Raw genomic sequence first — 17,707 nt, forward strand, 5'->3', positions numbered from 1 at the left:
GATGCTTCATAAAATGCTGACTGGTCAAGAGAGTAACTAGTCTAAGAAGCATTTCCTCAGCTCCTCACATGGGGAAAATGCAGGCAGGCTTCTGAACAGCATAGGCCTTTTTCTGGCATGTCGCTTGAGGAAAATGACAGAGGTTGTCTAGGGAAATGGAAATTCTAACAAGGTTCTAGCTGTTTTGTATGACTGTTGTGAGCAGTAATGAGACAGTACAGGGTTATGACTCTTTCCATTTGAAGCCATTTATACTTTCCACAACTGTCAGTAATTCATCAAAATTTATAGAGATTGCTGGTAATATTAATCTTTCCAGTGGAATTTTCCTAACTTACCTAAAATTAGAGTCTCTAAACTCAAACTGATCTGTGAGGAATTTTTGAGACAGCTCATAGTGGGAATATAAGACAATCAACTTTAAAAGGATTTAAAAAATAGCTTTATTGACAGAATGGGGGAAGATACAACTACCTGATACCTGGAATCTACCTGGCCATTCTGATTTAAGGGGCCTAGGGTAGAAACAAAAAAAAAATTTTTTTGAAGTTCCCCATATAATTCTAAAGAGCAGCAGGGGTCAAGATTCACTACTATGAAATCTAAAATTTGTTCCTTTATCAGTGTTCTTCTCTATAAAATGGTGACACTTATCCTTAGATTTATAATTAACTGAAAATCTTTCTGAAAGTAAAAATAATAAATTCTAAATGGAATCCTTCTACCTAGATGTAATACCTTGTGTCATTGTAAAAGTAAAGTTTGACTTATTAAAATCACCTTGTCAATAATCATTAATATCCGTACTAGAAATGAATATTTACAATCCATTAAAGGCCAATTAAAACAAACCAAAAAAAAACCCACCAGATCTCAAAACCATAATCCTAACCCATGATCAACTGCAGAGTAAAAGTAAAGTGTGAGTCTAAAAGATAATGGAGAGTACAAGTATTTCCAGAAGATTAAGCTTAGGTCCTCTCTGAATAAAGCCTTGTTTATGGACATGGCATGTTTTTCTCTAACATGAAAACAGATCGCAGGGTAGTATTAATGAGGTACTATTTTTATGCCTGAATTATAATGGGCCCCGATAGACAGGTCTGAGGTAACTACAGATATGAAAATCAATTTTAAAGTTACACTACGTATTACATATATTTACTATTAGAATCTTCTTAAAATAAAAAAAGTTAAAACAATCACTTCACATTCTGTAAACATCCATTTTTCTTGTCCAGAAATGTCAACTCTCTTTTAAAGTTCTCTTTTTTTTAACACTTTATTTTTGATGCTGAAGGGGATCAGGACATACCACCCCAAAATATGCCACTTTGGCATATGACAGCTTTTGAGCTGAAGGCATTCGAATTCCTGAAATCCCTTACCTACCCCAAAAGCAGAACCTCCCCAAAGAACACAACAGCCACACATCCACTTCCCAGGCCACTCTCATCTCTTCTGATACCACACCCAGACTTGTCACAAACTATCGTATCTCCCATCTATTTTTCCAAAAGGCCTACTCATTTCCCAAAAAGTCACTTGCTTTTCCATATGTGCCTTTCTCCCTAACCCTTCTTTATTAAGTTGGGTATCTAGACCCTACATTTACTCAGCCTGTCGTTGGGTCCTCCTATTTGAATGCATGATACACATGTTAGTAAACTTCTGTTTGTTTTTCTCTTGTTCATCTGCATTTTGTCAGTCCAGTTTACAGAGCCTCAACTGGAGAACCTAGATGGGTAGACAAAAAACATGTTCCTCCCCTACAATACTTTGATATCTGACTCTACATATATTTCCCAACTTTAAAAAGTTATGATTTTTTTTAAAAAAACCTGTAAAAAACATAAGCTCCTGAAAGAGTCAAAATTTTAAAACCATTTGAGACTCTGGGTCTAGTTTCTTTAAATTTTCAAACTCAATATTAAAAAAATAAAAACTATACCAAAGTGCTTATTATTTTAGGCAAAACTGCTATGAAGACTTAATAATAAAATATTTACAATTGTATATGCAATTACAGAGTAAAATCAGTCTCCACCCATAAAAATTCTTACCAAATGTTTTTCATAAATATATTTTAACTCACTTTACCAATATTATTTCATCTTTTATCATGTTTTCATTATTTATCTTTATTAAAAATAAATCTGAAAGTGTGAAATTGAATGGTGGCAAAATAACTTCAAGTTAAAATTTGCTACTTGGAAAAGTAACATAGAGATCTACACTTTGTAAAGGGGAAGATTGGAAATAATACCTTACTGCTATTAATAATGGCAGTTAAATAATATAAAGGGCAGGTGCTGTAGTTCTAAACACAGTACTACTGGAAATTAATAAAGCATATAACACAGAATTTGATTAAGTTCTATATAATATAACCTGATATAACTATATATACTTTATACAGAAAATCATGTCAGCAAACACTGGGCATATCTATGCAGAAGAGAATTAGCTTTAGAAGGGTCAAGGATGCAGCACTTCTGCCATATAAAAAACACATAAAAGACACAAAACAATATATATGTATACTTTTAGCATGTTAAAAACAATCACATCAAAAAAGTATACAGATAAAAAATGTCCTAGATGAGATAAGAAAATAGTGTGTGTATACATATTTTGCATACATACATATATAAATCTGCAGTATTTCCCACTGTTGATATACAGATTTGGGAGCAGCTCAGATGCTGCCATTATGAACTAAATTGTACAGCTTGATTTATTACAAGTCACAGAATCATTATTTAAAAATTAGAAAGGATATCCTCAGCTACATTTTTACATACATTTATTTCTAAGCTTCACATGATCTGAATCGAGAGCCCAGTGATGCCAGAATTTTGTTTGCACTTCAGTGTAGGCCTTACCTGCTAATATACTACATTTGTTTTGCCATTTAATAACATCATTTCCAAGTTGATTAAAATTACATTAGACTCATTATATACATAAAAATATTGTCACATTCACTAGCGAAACAAATGTTAACTTTCATTTTAAAAGACATACTTCTGTACCTTGAAAGCTTAAAGCCCCAACTTGCAACAAGAGCCCCTCATGTTAGTTTTCTACTCTATTCTTCAAGTGTAAGCAAAGTAATGTCGAAAACAAGCCCTCCAATTAAACACAAAGTCATACTTTCTCAGCATGCTCCAAACTTTGTCAGTGCTGTGGTAACTGTAGTGTAAATAGAATATTTTAAAAGACACTGCTGATTTCTTTCTAACATGAACCTAAATTTTTTTCACTGAACAAGAAAAAAAAGATTTTTTGAAATTATGAAATTCACACTATCTAAAAAAAGATCAAAATTTTAGATTCTTATTAATAATTCAGATCATTTTTTGTAATTTTATACACCAATAATTTAATGGCCCAAGTGCAGCAATATCCACTGACTACATTCTTCAAAGAAAAGAGTGCCAGGAAAAATATCATGTAAATGACCACCCATCACTTTGTAGTGAAGCCCTGCAGGAATCTGAGGGGCAGAAGTAACCAAATTGTTAATCCTGGTTTCCGGGGAATTTGCAAATAGTTTGTTCTGTTGCCCAACAGTAACTTGCAACCTCTCCTGCTGGCATCCACAGGAGAGCTGTAGCCAGGACCACGGCACCTCCTTTGCATCAGGCAAGGAACCTTCTGCTCTGAGCTTTGCAGGAGTCAGACCAGAACAAAGGGCGCAGAGGCACTAATGCCGATCTCGATCTCGGTACAATCTGGGCACTGCTGCACCTTTGGCCATAAACTTACTTTGACTGCCACAATTTTTAAGCACCATTAAGGGGTTAGCCTTTCTCTTCAACATCTTTAATTTTCAGAGTAAAAGAAAATGTTAGCAATTGAATGAGAAATATGAGCATTCTGTGAGATTTGAATTAATCAACTCGGGGTAAACTCTTAAGTCATTTAAGATCTGGGTTAAAAAATATAAGAGGGGAAAACCTGACCAAAAGACCAGTTAAAGAAAAGAAGAACAATAAATTATTCCATGGATCTGGATTAAAAACATTGTTTTAAAACGTTTCATAAGTTCTGTGTTCAAATGTGTATGCATAGATGCCTATATCTATTAAAAGACACATACACTACATATAGCCTTAAAAATCTACTCTACACGTAGACTCTACACGTCTACAGTTTTTCAGTGCTTTGTAACATTATTCAAAATAGAATGGGCTAATAGAGTAAAAGGGTTCAGGTTTTGGAGAAAGCTACAAATGAAACTGAGTAGTGAATAATTACTTTGCGTGCATCCCTATATGCTATTGCTATGTTTCCATGATGAATCAACAGGTTCAGTGATGATGCCATTTAAAATGCTCATCTTAAGCAGCATCTACAGGGGGATGAAAATACTTCCATCTATTCTTATTACTAACATACATATCAATTGTGCGAGTTGTTTACAATGGTATAAAATACTGCTTTGGCAATTATAAACATAGCAATGTAGGTTCTGTATGGTTCCTATTTTCTTGTCTTAAGTAAGTATAGATGAATTCTCACAGCAATACTGACTCTTGAATAGAAAGTCCATCCCGGTTTCTGTAGTGATACACTGGAGCTGCGGGCCCTGCATATGGATACCCAGGTGAACTGGCATCTTCTAAAGCTGGGGATGTTCTATACCGCAATGGACTATCCATGGATACTGTGGGGAGGTTATGGTCCTGAAAGGGTACATGTTGAAAGGCAGAATATTTTGTTAAATTGCTTAAGTGGCTACGGTTAGCATCTTGAGTCCATGGCTGTTCAGGCATCTCAGGTCTGTATGTGTAGCTGACTTCTGACCATTTTCTGTTATCTGGCAAATAATCCACTGGAGGAATGATGAATTTTCCATTCTTTGGGGACCCTGAATGGCCCGAATACCCCCCAGCACCAATATCAATGGGAAGAACCTCTATTCGATTAGATGGTAGGACAAGAGGAGTTGGGCGGCTATGCAGTTTCTCTGGAGAAACACTGATGGAAAGAGTGGAACCATGAGGTCTCCTGGAAGGATTCATTTGCCCGCCATGGCTAAACTGTGCAGACACAAAGCTGCTGTTAGCAGTAGGGACATGTTTTGGAGAATTTCCATGGTAAACAGGAGGACTGCTGTAAGATGGGGGGTGCACTGTCCCGTGATCTTCCCCATCTAACTGAGTTGGATATTTTGCATAACTTGGAGGCTGTACTTTAAAAGTAAACTTGTTTGATACTTTTGATGGACTAGAACTAGGCTCAGCGTGCTTTCTTGGACTGTGAGCGTAAACAATATTCCTTGGATTTTGAGAGTAAGCCCTTTCGAGTGCCTCTTCAACAGATGTGCCATTTTCATTTTCAGATACATTATCATACTGTGATGCGTTTGAGCCCCGTTTCCCTTCCTCAGCATCCCAGACCTTCATCTTTGGCCTCGAGTTTGACATGCGAGGGTCAGCGGAACACGGGATGGTGACTGTAAGCGCGGGGTGCGCTGATCGACTTTTGCCTTCAGGGGCATATTTGGCCATTTTTTCAATAGCAGAAACATCTGATGGTTTATTCCATTTGGGCATAAATTCCTTCCTGATATTTGAAGTAGCATTGCTGTTTTGATTAGCAGCTGCATGATCATATTGCCTGGTATTGTCTTGTGGACCTGATGCAAGTTTTCTTTGAAAATCTGCTTCATCTTTAAGCTTTTTACTATCCTCATCCACTGATTTCCGTCTTAGTTGTCTCACTCTCTCTGGTGTGCCAACTCTACTTTGATGGTGAGGGGAATGCTCTGATTTCTTGTGAGGTGAGGAGTCATTCTCTTTTCTGATGTTCTTATGGGGACTTGACTTGCCAAAGCTTTGTCCATTGCTCAGGTGACTAATGCCAGCAAACTGAGATTCAGGTGGAAGCTGTCCCAAAGGTTTCTTCGGAAATTCATCCTCTTTGCCTAAAGGGAAAGAAATTCATAAGTAACATAAATACATGAGTGAATAGTAACAAACATAAGAGCTGCACTATGAATAACTGTATACTGTTTCTATGAGCTCTCATATACATACACACAGAATTATAGTGGCTTAAGAGAAGCATTTAGAGAGACTAATAGAAAACATACCAAAATTCAAAATCTTATTAGGCAATGTGCAGATGGGGATGTTTTATAACCTTATGAGTAAAGTTCATACATTTGTGTAACATACGGTTCTTACAGTTTGTGAAGACATACCATTACATGCTTTTTCACAAATGCAAGGCTGATAGTATCGTTTCTAGTCCTAAAACAATCCTGCAGGTCACTTATTCAATGTCTTGCCATTACTTTCACTTTAGCTTACCTTGACTAAAATGGTTATGAAATCTCAGTAAAACATTTATCAACTTCAAGCAGATCTGCCAAATTTAAAAGTCAACTGATGACCAACTGTGATCTAAAGTTGTCCCCAAATAGCTAATTACTATTATTATTACTATTATCATCATCTTAAGTACCTTCCACAGTGTAACTTCATCATAAAAAGAAATAGTACTCTCTATTTTAAAAATAATATTCTAAGAGGATTCTACTTTAAAGAAAAAGAAAGAGAAAATCATATTGGCTACTTTTAGTTTTATATTTTAAATAACACCATAAATAAATGAGGAATTAAAGAAAGGTGCAATAAGTTTGCTATTTAGCAATGTTTAAAGATGATCTATTACAAGATGAATATCCAATAAATATTGTCTTGAATGAAAAACAACATATTTCACTTATAAAAACTCCATGGTTTAAGACATATTTTTAGTCATTACAAAATAATATATTCTCACTTAAAAACAGTTGCTGCTCACTTCAAACAGCCACCCGTCTATTGTCCATCAAACAAATACTGAGTGAGCACTGCCTCAGGACTGTGCTAAGGAGTATATCAGTAGTGACTAGGCAGACCTGGTGTTTGTTTTCATTTAGCTCACTTCTTGGTGAGCACAAGACTGTTGTTTACATACATATCATAATTTTCTTTAAGACATTTCAAAAGATATTCAATGAGCTTTTCTTTGAGAGGGGAAGAAGAGAATGATGAAGAAACAATATCCTTTAAATAGTTACCTATCAGAATCAATGAAGCTAAAAATAACTTTGTGCTCTTCTAATTCAGTGGTTTTTAGACTTTTTAGAAGCAGACTTTTTTTCAGACCAAATTTCATATGAAACCCCAGTATACAAAGAAAATATAAACAAAGCTGCTCTAATTAAAGTGGAAGTGCTTAGGATGTCTCCCACCACCCCCTTTTCCACTCCCCTCAGCTGGGCTGCTTTTCAGATCCCAAGGGTTTCAGAGGGATCCAGTCCGGCCGAATTTTATAGACAGGAAAGCAGAGTCTCAGAGAAGCCAAGTCACTTTTAGTGTCACAATCAGGTTGAGAACCAGGACCCAGTATTTTCTTCCACTGTGCCATGCTCACTAAACTCTAAAGAAACTTCTGATGGTTTTAACCAAATTTAACTTTACCTTGACAATATTTGTGTAAGCTCTTTATTTTATACATTTGAAAGCACACAAAGCATTAGAATTGGTAATCAGTTGTTTCATTCATTCACCCATTCAACAAGGACATACCTATAGAGCAACCACTCTTTACTGAACACTGCCCTGGCTGCTGGCCATCCAGGGACAGAACGGGGGAATCCCTGCCTTGCGGAGCTTACAGGCTAGTGGGGCGGAGCTATGAGGACAGCACCAGGGCGAGGCAAGTATAATGACAGGGTGGGGCGGGATAGGGCAGGGACAAATTCCAACAGAACAAAGGTGCCCTGTTGCTGGCGTGGGAGACAGGAGGGGAATGACTCGGGGCAGGGTCAGAGGAATAGAAGTCACACCACACAGGGCCTTAGAGCTCTGGGCTTTTTTTTTCTGTATTAACTATAAACTACTGAAGGCTTTTCAGCAGGAGAGTCACAAAATCTGATGTGTATCTTATCAAGTTTACTTTGAGTGGTGGGGTGGACTTAGATTGTGCAATAATTAATGAAGGTAATAACAGTACTAGCTAATACTCACTAAGCCCTTATGTGTCAGCACTGCTCATAAAGCTATAAATACAGCATCAGCAACAGGCGTATGACATAGCCTACTACTATTACTATTGTATAGATGAGAAAACTGAGATAGAAGTGAACTTGCCCAAGGGCACACAGCTAGTCAGTGACAGATCGAGAATCCAAGCCTAGCTGATTCCAGAGTCTTTGCTCTTTACTCCTACACTACGGTGTGGTGGAAGCAGTGAGAAGAGGTTGCTTCTAGGATGTGTTTTAAAGCAGAGCACAGCACTTGCGCCTGCGTCAGGTGTGCGTGACGAGCAGAGTAAAGCATAGCTTCTGGTTTACAGACAGCAACAGACAGGGGCCACTCAGTAACGTTCTGTCTCTTTTCATAATAATGACATGTTATGTTATGTGAACAAACTGCTTCAAGTGATAGCCCCAACTTTAAAATGCTCGTCGTTGAAAAAAGTTTCTTTGTTTATGAATGCTGTATGTAAGCTAATCCGAAGCATTCCAGTTCAGCTGTGACTAGTCTCACAGGAAATACCTGGAATCAGGGTAAGAAAATTGACTCAAAGGCAGTCCACGTCAAGAACTTTCATAAGTACGTAGTTATTTAGCTTATCTGGCTAAAAACTAACAATAAAAATTAAAATCCATCTAGTGTCCCCAAAAAGTTTTATCAGCTCTGCTCTTCACCGATCTGGGTGCTGCTGGCCAATAGTGATCCATTTAGTCCAGATAAATATCTGCGTCCCTTCCTCCCTACAGGCAACCTACCCCAACAAACATAAATTATCAAGAAGACAGAAAGACCTATGTAACAGAAAAACTGAATTTACAAATTTTCTTTCGGTCCTACTTGAACAGTTTTCTAAGGGTACACAACTCAGTTATTTGAATGGCTAATTCGATGGCTGGCTGATACTCCATCAGATGATAGTATCAGCCAATTGTCAAAACATCTTTTTCGGGTTGGTGAGTAGGAACCTGATGAAAAACATAACCATTAAAGAGAAAAGGAAAACAGTGGCACCCAGAGAGTGGTTAATTCAAGCCTGCAAGATGTGCTGTTAAGGGACAAAATTGGATTAGTTGTAGAGATTTTCATGCTGAGCCCTTTAAGCTGCCCCACTTCCCCAGCACTCAGTGGCTTTTAGCAGCCTGCAGAGAGAGCCTGGTTCATAGGAAATCATTTTAAATATTTTAAAAATTCTCCATAGCAGTATTATTATTATTTTTAAAAAGGAACATCTGTTAAAACTTGCACATGCACTCCCCACAATGTCAATCTGTCCTGAAAGCTTCAAATGTTTCTCTGAGCTCAGGCTGGGTACTCAGAGCCTGTTTGCAGTTTCCATCTATCAACTCACAACTCATAAAACCAAGTCCACCTGAAATTAGATTTTTCAAAGGTTAGTTACCTACTGTACATTGAACATCTGTGATCTACCCCCTCCCAAATTCAAGGTTGAAAATCCCGAAATGTAACCCCAATGTAATGGTATTTGGGGGTGAGGTTTGGAAGGTAATTAGGTCACAAGGTAGAGACCTCATGATGGAATGTGCATGCCACCACCCACTCCGAAGTGCAGTAATGGATGGGGCCACAAAGAGAGGTGCGATCCGCCCAGTTTTCACCTCCCCCTCTGCAAAGGAAAAACGCAGCCAGGTTGCACCACAAGACCGCACCCATTGGGTTCCTCTGAGTTGTGGTCAGTAGTGGGGTGAGGAGAGGCCCCTTGGCAGAGCAGGAAGGAGCACCCAGGGGAGAAGACTCGGTCAGACAAGGAACTCAGGACCAGTGGGGACAGCCCATCTCTTTCTGCCCTCACACTTTTCCAAACACTCCAGGAGAGGTGATGCCTAAGAGGGAAGGAAGACTGTCCTTGACTAGCTGTGTGAAGTACTGGACAGTGCCTGGCACATGGTGGCCCCCAGTAAAGAGCTGCATGGTCTGGGTCCTGGGAGGTGGACCAGGCACTGCAGCTGGGGATAATTCACCAGAGAACAAATTTGTGTTTGTCCTCTTCTTCAGCGAGGTCTGTGCCTAAAATCCACCTCATTGTTGTGGGCTGAATTCTGTCCCCTCAGAATTCAGAATTCATATTAGAGTTGAAGCTCGAATCCCTGGTTACTTGGAATATGACTGTGTTTGGAAGTAAGGTTTTTTAGTGAGATAAGTAAGGTGAAATGAGGTCCCTGGAGTGGGCCGCTAATCCAATGTGACTGATGTCCTTGTAAGAAAAGGTCATCAGGACACAGAAAGGTCAGAGGAACAACCATGTGAAGACAGCCATCTTAAGCCAAGGAGAGAAGAATCCAACCCTTCCAACCCTTTGATCTTGGATTTCCAAGCTTCCAGCATTGGGAAAAAATAAATTTCCATCGTTTGCGCTACCCATTCCAGTCTGTGGCACTTTTGTTATAACAGCCTGTGCTCGGACACTACCCTTAAGTCTGTATCCTGGATCTGAAAACTGATTTGCATTACTAAGCACACATTTTAAGGATTGCTTTTTTCACTAAAATAATGAAATATTTATTACCTGCTTTTATGGTCCGAGCATATTTTCAGTGTTTACCAGCTATATTAAGTAAAATTTATTTTACACAGCCACATCAAAAAGGCCACCAAGCAAAACAAATAGGGAGGGTGGACGCCAGCAGCACCGGACCCACAGGTGTATCTAGGATCCACTGCTTCGCAAGCTCTTATATGCCACTTCCAATGTCTTGTAGTCACCGACTTATGCCAGGAACAGCAAGTTTGGGGCTGGCTTCCAAAAGCATTTTCCACAGGCATTCAGCTACAGCTGCTTACTGACACTGATGAAGATGATAGGGCATCCTGACAATGTGTTACCCAGAATTTAAGCAATGTTCTAGGTTTGGACTAACTGAAGAAGAGTTGAATAGGGTATAAAAAGGAGCCAATAAGGGGGGAGATTTTTAAAAAACACTTTAAAGTGGGGGTAGGAGGAAGAAAGTGGGGAGGAAAGAAGACTAAGGAGGAAAATTAAACATCTTTGGGGAAAATAATGCCATTTCACATGCCATTCTTATTCTAACTTCCATAGGTTTTCCATTTTTAAATCTTTTAGAAACATAAAAGGCACACATTGGCAAAAACTATCAGGACACACAGTAAAATGTAGGATAAGGCATGTATTTCTCGGGAGAAGCAATAGAAAAATTGAGAAGGAAATAATGACAGACTGAGGTGGTAATTTCATGCAATCTCTAGAAAGTAGGACTCTGTAAGAGGTACATGGCAAATAACTCAAATGTACAAAGACATTTAGAGAGTACAGCCCCTGGCCCCCATAAAGATTTTCAATAAGCATGAAAGAAGGCAAAGCAATTTGAAAGAGGCAGTAGACAGCAGCATAAGAAAGAACCTCCTAAAATGTAACTGCTTAAAAAAAATGATTCCTCCCAATTTTAAAGACAGTAACGCCAGTAATGTTGGAACGCCACACAGTAGGGGTGAGGATGTTCGCGGGTATCAGGGCCGGAATGAAGTGCTGGGATTTGCTTAATTTAAAAGTGTCAGGTCACACCTACTTCCTATAATGATCTGTGACCAGGGAGCATGCTGAAGACTAACAATGCCAAAGTGGAACTAACCCATGGCTCATGATCCCGTATCGGCATCTATCTTCCATAAATATTTGTTGACCGATAACTCTGTTGGATTATGCCATGTACAAGTTACTCTCATAAATGACCCAACACCTCTGAACAGTGTACAACTCTATATACATTGTTGGCACTTCAGCAAAGGTCCTGAGGAGTCTCAGGCCAATCTCATCTGTGGAGGGCTGTGTCTCTCTAGAGGAGAAGGAGGGATGAGAAGTGATTGAAAGAAGTGACCAGAGAAAGAAGAGAGAGAGAAAGCGAGGCATGGAAAGAAGGAAGGGGAGAGAGAAGAGGAGGAGGCAATCATGGTAGGTGAATAATGGAGAGGACCAGAAGGAGAAGGAGGGAGAGCAGGAGACAACAGGGACTGGGAAGGCTGAGAATGGAGACGGCCACAAGGAATCTGTGAGCGAGCATCTCCTGTCCAAAAGTAGGTTCTAACACCCATGTATGGGTGGGGACACACTCATGGCACACTGGGCAAAGCAGAGGCCTTTCAACTCCAACAGCAGGGACTCAAGGACTCTGTGTGTGGGCAATCTGACATTTACAAGTATGAAATTAGGAAGAAAATATACTTGACTTTGTCATAATGGTGATTCTTTTATGAAGATTAATTATTCAACTTTCACTGAGCTGAAGGTATACTATGTGGATCCTATAAAGAGGACAAATGCCATCACCAGTAATACTTTTGTATGCTAATAAATATTCTCTGCTTTTCCCACAAAAGTAGATCCAAATAAGCATTAGATATTATTGTATAGTCTTAGATTCATCTTAACCTACTTGAACACATATACACAGCTACACTTGGACTTTGTTTAACTATCTTCTTTCATCCCTAAGCAATTGAGGGTAACCAAAAGACTCGAGCATAATTAATGTCAAAACAGGTAACTAAAAATAGGCAATAAGTATTAATATTTATTATCCATTCTAGACTGCTTTTCAATAGACAATAAATATTGTTTTGCTCACCCCACTATAGTCCCATGCCTAAAACTTTCTTTCCTCCTTCCCCTGAAACCACAGGGGAATTACTGCCCTACTCCTTAAAGGGCAGGAAAGCACCGCAATTCCCATCAGATGTAATAGGGGATGCCTTCATGAAAATACCACATGAATGGTATTTTTCATTGCTGTTACCATTATGTAAGTGGTGAGTATTTTTATGCTGGCAATTAGGATATTCTACTCAAAAAGGGGGAGATATAATGATGTATTTAGAATAAAGGCAGAAATATTTACTAGTTTTATTTAAAGCCAACAACAACAACAACAACAACAACAACAACAACAACAACAACAACACCCCCACCACCACCACTCTGGGTATCCTCAAAAATATAAGGGAAAGAGTCCCTGTTAAGTCCCTCCAGGCTTGTCCTGTCCATCTCTGATCTTACTCAGGTCTCTGTCACCACCCAGTGGACACCACACCCAACTACAAGCCTTGCAGATCAACTGCCTCAGAAGACATTAACAGGTTTTTGCACCCATCAAGAGAGATGTAGTTACAGGAAAGTGCTCTAAGTGCTCTTTCTTGTGAGCAACATTTTACTTTTAAATTTCAACAATAGAATATATATGTACTTTGGTCTAATAGTATTCAGTAAGAAATGGTGAGGGGCTGTTGTCAGGAAAATTATTCTGGGAGAGTTATCTCGTTCCCTTCCAGATCAAATATTAAGTCCAATTGAGTTTTAAAATGCCATCACAAAATTACCGATTTCAAATTTATGTCTGGAAAACCATCAGCCCAAAGAATATACCATTCAAACACCAGTACAGCCTCCCACAAGGTGATCAAAAGAGTACAGTTTGCTTTCTAAATTATCGCTATGTTATTAAAAAAGTAAAAAAATATTATAGTTAGGCTTATAGGCTGAACATTTTCTTTCATCAGATTAAATTTGAAAGATAAAGGAAGCAGAAAGGAGACACTTACTTAAACACATTTTGTTTCATACCACATAAATTCAGTAGATTTTTGTGAAATAACCCTCAAAAAGTGGGACAGGTTTTTTTTTTAAACTAATAATACAATTGACTTGTTTTGTGTGTGTATGCAATCGGGACACAAAACAATTCCATCACCTCAAAAACTTCAGTAGTGCATTTTTTCTTTTGATTTTTATTGCTGCTGCTGCTGCTGCTGTTTTTTGTAATAGTAGTCAAAAACTTTGAAACATGTGAAAAAAAATTTTCATATGCTGAATCAACAAACTTAAAGAAAGAAGTTTCTGGATTTGTATATTTAGTAAATCAAATACTTATCTAAAAACCCTACATAATGCCATGCATAGAAAATTATCCTTAAGGATTAAAAAATAAACAGACTTACACTGACAAACACCTTCTTCCAAAGGGTTGTAGAAAAAAAATAACTTCTAGGTATATGTAAAGAAAGCATTTTGCAAGGAGTTTATTATAAGACTCAAAAGTTTGCTGCTACTATCAATCTTTAAATTAATTACTAAATTAATGGGATGGACATTAGCAGGAAAACAAGCCAGCCAAGGGAGTGTTATATGTCAAACCAAGGAGTCTGGATTTTCTCCCGTCAGCACTGAAGTGCCTCCGAAGGGCTGGCTATTCCGCAAGGTTACTCGGGCTCACCAAGAAGGTGAGCAGCTCTGGAGTCGGGGATTTCAGTGTAGACGGTGCGGCTCTGGCAGTGAGGGTGGGGAGAAGGGAAATGTTAGAGGGGCATTACCAATCAAAAGAAACATACAACTTGGCAACTAAATGCACTTGAGCTAAATGGAGGGCTGATTAGTGAGGGTAGCAGAAAGGAGGAGATGTTGGATGACTAAGTGGATGAATGAATGTTGACTATTTCAGTGATAGGAAATGCAGAGGAAAAACAGGAAAAGGTTAGAGGTAGGGTGGGAATTTAGACATTAAGTTTGAAGTATTTGAGGGGCGAGCAGATGAAGATGCCCATTTAAGGTATCCATTAAATGAGTCTGGAGCTCAAAAGTTCCAGCACACAGATATTGGATGGAGGCTCAGAGTTGGAGTCTTTCACCTGATTGCCATAAAAGTGTGCGGAATGGTAAAGAACCTGGGATGGCGTGCAGAATGAAAAGAGACAAAGAACACAACTTCAGACAGGTAATTTAAAAGAGAAGAAGCTCAAGAAAAGGAAGAAGTGAAGGAATGGTTAGAGAGGAAGAGGCGGGGGAAAGTCAGAAACAGACGAGTTATCTGGGAGTGAGACAGAAAGACCTCAGAACTGTAACCCACAGAAAGTATTGCTGTGGACGAGCACAAACAAACGTTTTCCTTCTATGTTCAGTCAGACTGGTATTACCAAAAAAATATGAAGGAGAAAATGTAATACTGAAGCTGTGAAACTTTTTCTATAAATAAAGAAAATAAAATTCCCAAATTACTTGAAGAAAGAAAAGGACAGGTACCAGAGTCAAAAGCTATGCATGCTTTCTTTCTTAAAAAGGTCCCTTCAGTTTCATATTTTCTAATATCTAAAATAAAGGATAAACTTTAAAATGGCTCTCTCAATTGCTCTACAATTTTTTTCTAAATCTCTCAATTGTTCTATATAGGTCATAAGCTATAAGTTTGGGCCAACTTGGCAGCCATAGTGGATCAACATAGGCTTTCTAACCACAATGACTTCCCTTAGTGACAAAATCTCTGCCAAATGGCTTCATCTGAATAGAAGATACCTAGGGAGAACAGAAGGATATTTCTGCCTAAATAAACACTAGCCAAACAGTTATACAAGAAATCATCTGAATCACTTTAATACTTTTCTTGTCAAAAGTACTTCTATTTAAAGTGAAGTCTTTACAGTTGATTCACATGAAGAGATGGAGAGCTAAAACATTATGACTGCTTATACATGTTTATTACTAGTGGCCAAAAATAGGCATTATAAAAGTAATCAATAAAACAGAAAAGAAATGGCTGGAAATCAGATTAGCAAAAATGAAGGAAAGGCTTGATATAGCCACAATAAATGAAGACTAAAAAAAGCAGTGACATAAGGATAAAGTGTCAGCAAATTAGGAAGAGAATGTAACATTTGTTGATAAAATACATCTATAAACAAGCTACATGCATTTGTGGAAATTTATGTGTTTACATATAAGTTTATACATAAAAGCAAAGGACAAGGACCAGAAGAATCTGCCCCAAACTACTGCTAGTAATTTCCATTGAAGGCAACAACAGAAGTACAGTGAAGTAATGAGGTCTTCATATATTACACAGCATACTGCAAAGACTGTCTAGAGCTCTTATATGGGCATATTTGTGTATTATTGTAGAATAAAACTGAAAAACAGGGGATTTTTAAGGTAAGACAGAAATACTTACTGCACATAAAAGCAAGGAAATATTCACACTACTAGTGTTGGGTCAAAAGGACACAGGAATCAGTGGCCAAATGTAGAACTTGAGCAATAAAACAATTATTACATCTGATTGAAACATTTAGAATAAGTCAAATTCCACTAAATCACATTGAGAAAATAAGCTCATTTGTTGCCATTGGAGATAATCAAGAACAACAACTCCTAATTTTGAAAACTGATAAAGAGAAAACAATTACGCATGTATTCTGCCTTTTCAGTAGGAAATACATTTCAAAGTAACCATAGAGTCCCTGTTGATGGAGAGGAAACTCTGTTACAGAAAAAAATCTGCTGATAAATGTAAAAGAAACATCAAATTTGAAAGTTACTATTTTGCAGCCTCTAATGAAAGATTTGCTTTAGGCAAGAATTATCAATGAAAGCTAAAAACATCAGGGAAAAGATGAAAAGGATACTGGATTATCTGTACAGTGTCAAAACATTATGACATAGATTACTTGCTTAAAGTTTTACAATTTAAAACATCTTATTTGTAAAATGAGAGACCTGCTTACCACTACCTTTTTTACCCAGTGTTCGTACTGAGTATCCCTATTATTAATAAAACTAGTTTTTATGTCCCAGCTATTTAACCTGAATCTAATTAAATCTCTACATTTAACTTCTAGCTTACAGAAAATATAGAGGCTAGAGGAATGAGTTAAATGACTATAGGAGAGAAAATTGGACTACTTCAGAATGCTGGACAGTCCACAGATAATAGGACTGATTTCTTCAACAAAATATCATTGAAAAAAAGAAAAATAAAAGGTAGGGGTGGTGAGTGAGGAAGAGGAAGAAGAGGCTGTTACTTAAGAAATGTATCAAACAAATACAAAGTGAGGTTCTTGGTTAAATCCTAGTGGAGAAAAATGGCTAAGATGGTTTTAGGTACAACTGAAAAAATTCTCATAGGGAATTGGTTTGTAGATCATATTTGGGATCAATGATGTCCTTATATTTCGCTTGAAAATTGTTCAATAAGTTGGGTGATGAATAAATGGAGAAAGGGATTCTTTAACATTTTTTCTACTTTTGTATATATTTGAAAAGTTCTTTGCAAAATCTTATACAAATACATTCAGAAACAGAGCGTGAGCAAGTTTCTAAAAAATACAGAAGTCTCTCCTTATCCACAGGGAATACGTTCCAAGATCCCCCAGTGGATGCCCGAAACTGCAGATAGTACTGGACCCTATATATATTGTACTGTGTTTTTTCCTATACATACCTACATACATACATACCTATTATAAAGTTTAATTTATAAGTTTGGTACATTCTGTGAAGACAGCATTATCCTGACAACAAAGCCAGATAAAGCCACTGCAAGAAAGTTACAGAACAACATCCCTTATGAACACTGATACAAAGTTCCTCAACAAAATACTAGCAAACTGAGTTGAGCAACATAACAGAAGGACTGTACACCATGGCCAAGTGGAACATATTCCTGGAATGCAAGGATAATTCAACATGCAAAAACTGATCAATTTAATACACCACATTAAAAAAATGAAGGAGGAGGAAAAAAACCATGATCATCTCAATTGATGTAGAAAAAGTGTTTGACAAAATTTAACACTCTCATCATAAAAACATTCAACAAACTAGTAATAGAAGGAAACTACCTCAACCTAGTAAAGGCCATGTATGGAAAAACCCA

At 37.7% G+C, this 17,707-nt stretch overlaps 1 protein-coding gene across 3 annotated transcripts in view; it reads right to left on the reverse strand.

The window, feature by feature from the left end:
• Positions 1–396: 396 nt before the first annotated feature.
• The window catches only part of USP6NL (USP6 N-terminal like), a 186,513-nt gene continuing 169,202 nt past the window's right edge, over positions 397–17,707 (reverse strand). For 2 of the 3 annotated variants that reach the window (XM_045857890.1, XM_045857891.1), the window contains exon 14: positions 397–5,935. In XM_045857890.1, coding sequence (XP_045713846.1) covers positions 4,524–5,935 — 1,412 coding nt within the window. In that variant the 3' untranslated portion in view covers positions 397–4,523. The remainder of the gene's footprint in view (positions 5,936–17,707) is intronic. The other variant, XM_045857892.1, reaches the window with a different exon arrangement.

The sequence above is a fragment of the Phyllostomus hastatus genome, unplaced genomic scaffold (genome assembly GCF_019186645.2).
Source record: "Phyllostomus hastatus isolate PE091 unplaced genomic scaffold, TTU_PhHast_1.1 phas_scaffold_1674, whole genome shotgun sequence".
In the NCBI taxonomy this organism is placed as follows: Eukaryota; Metazoa; Chordata; class Mammalia; order Chiroptera; family Phyllostomidae; genus Phyllostomus; species Phyllostomus hastatus.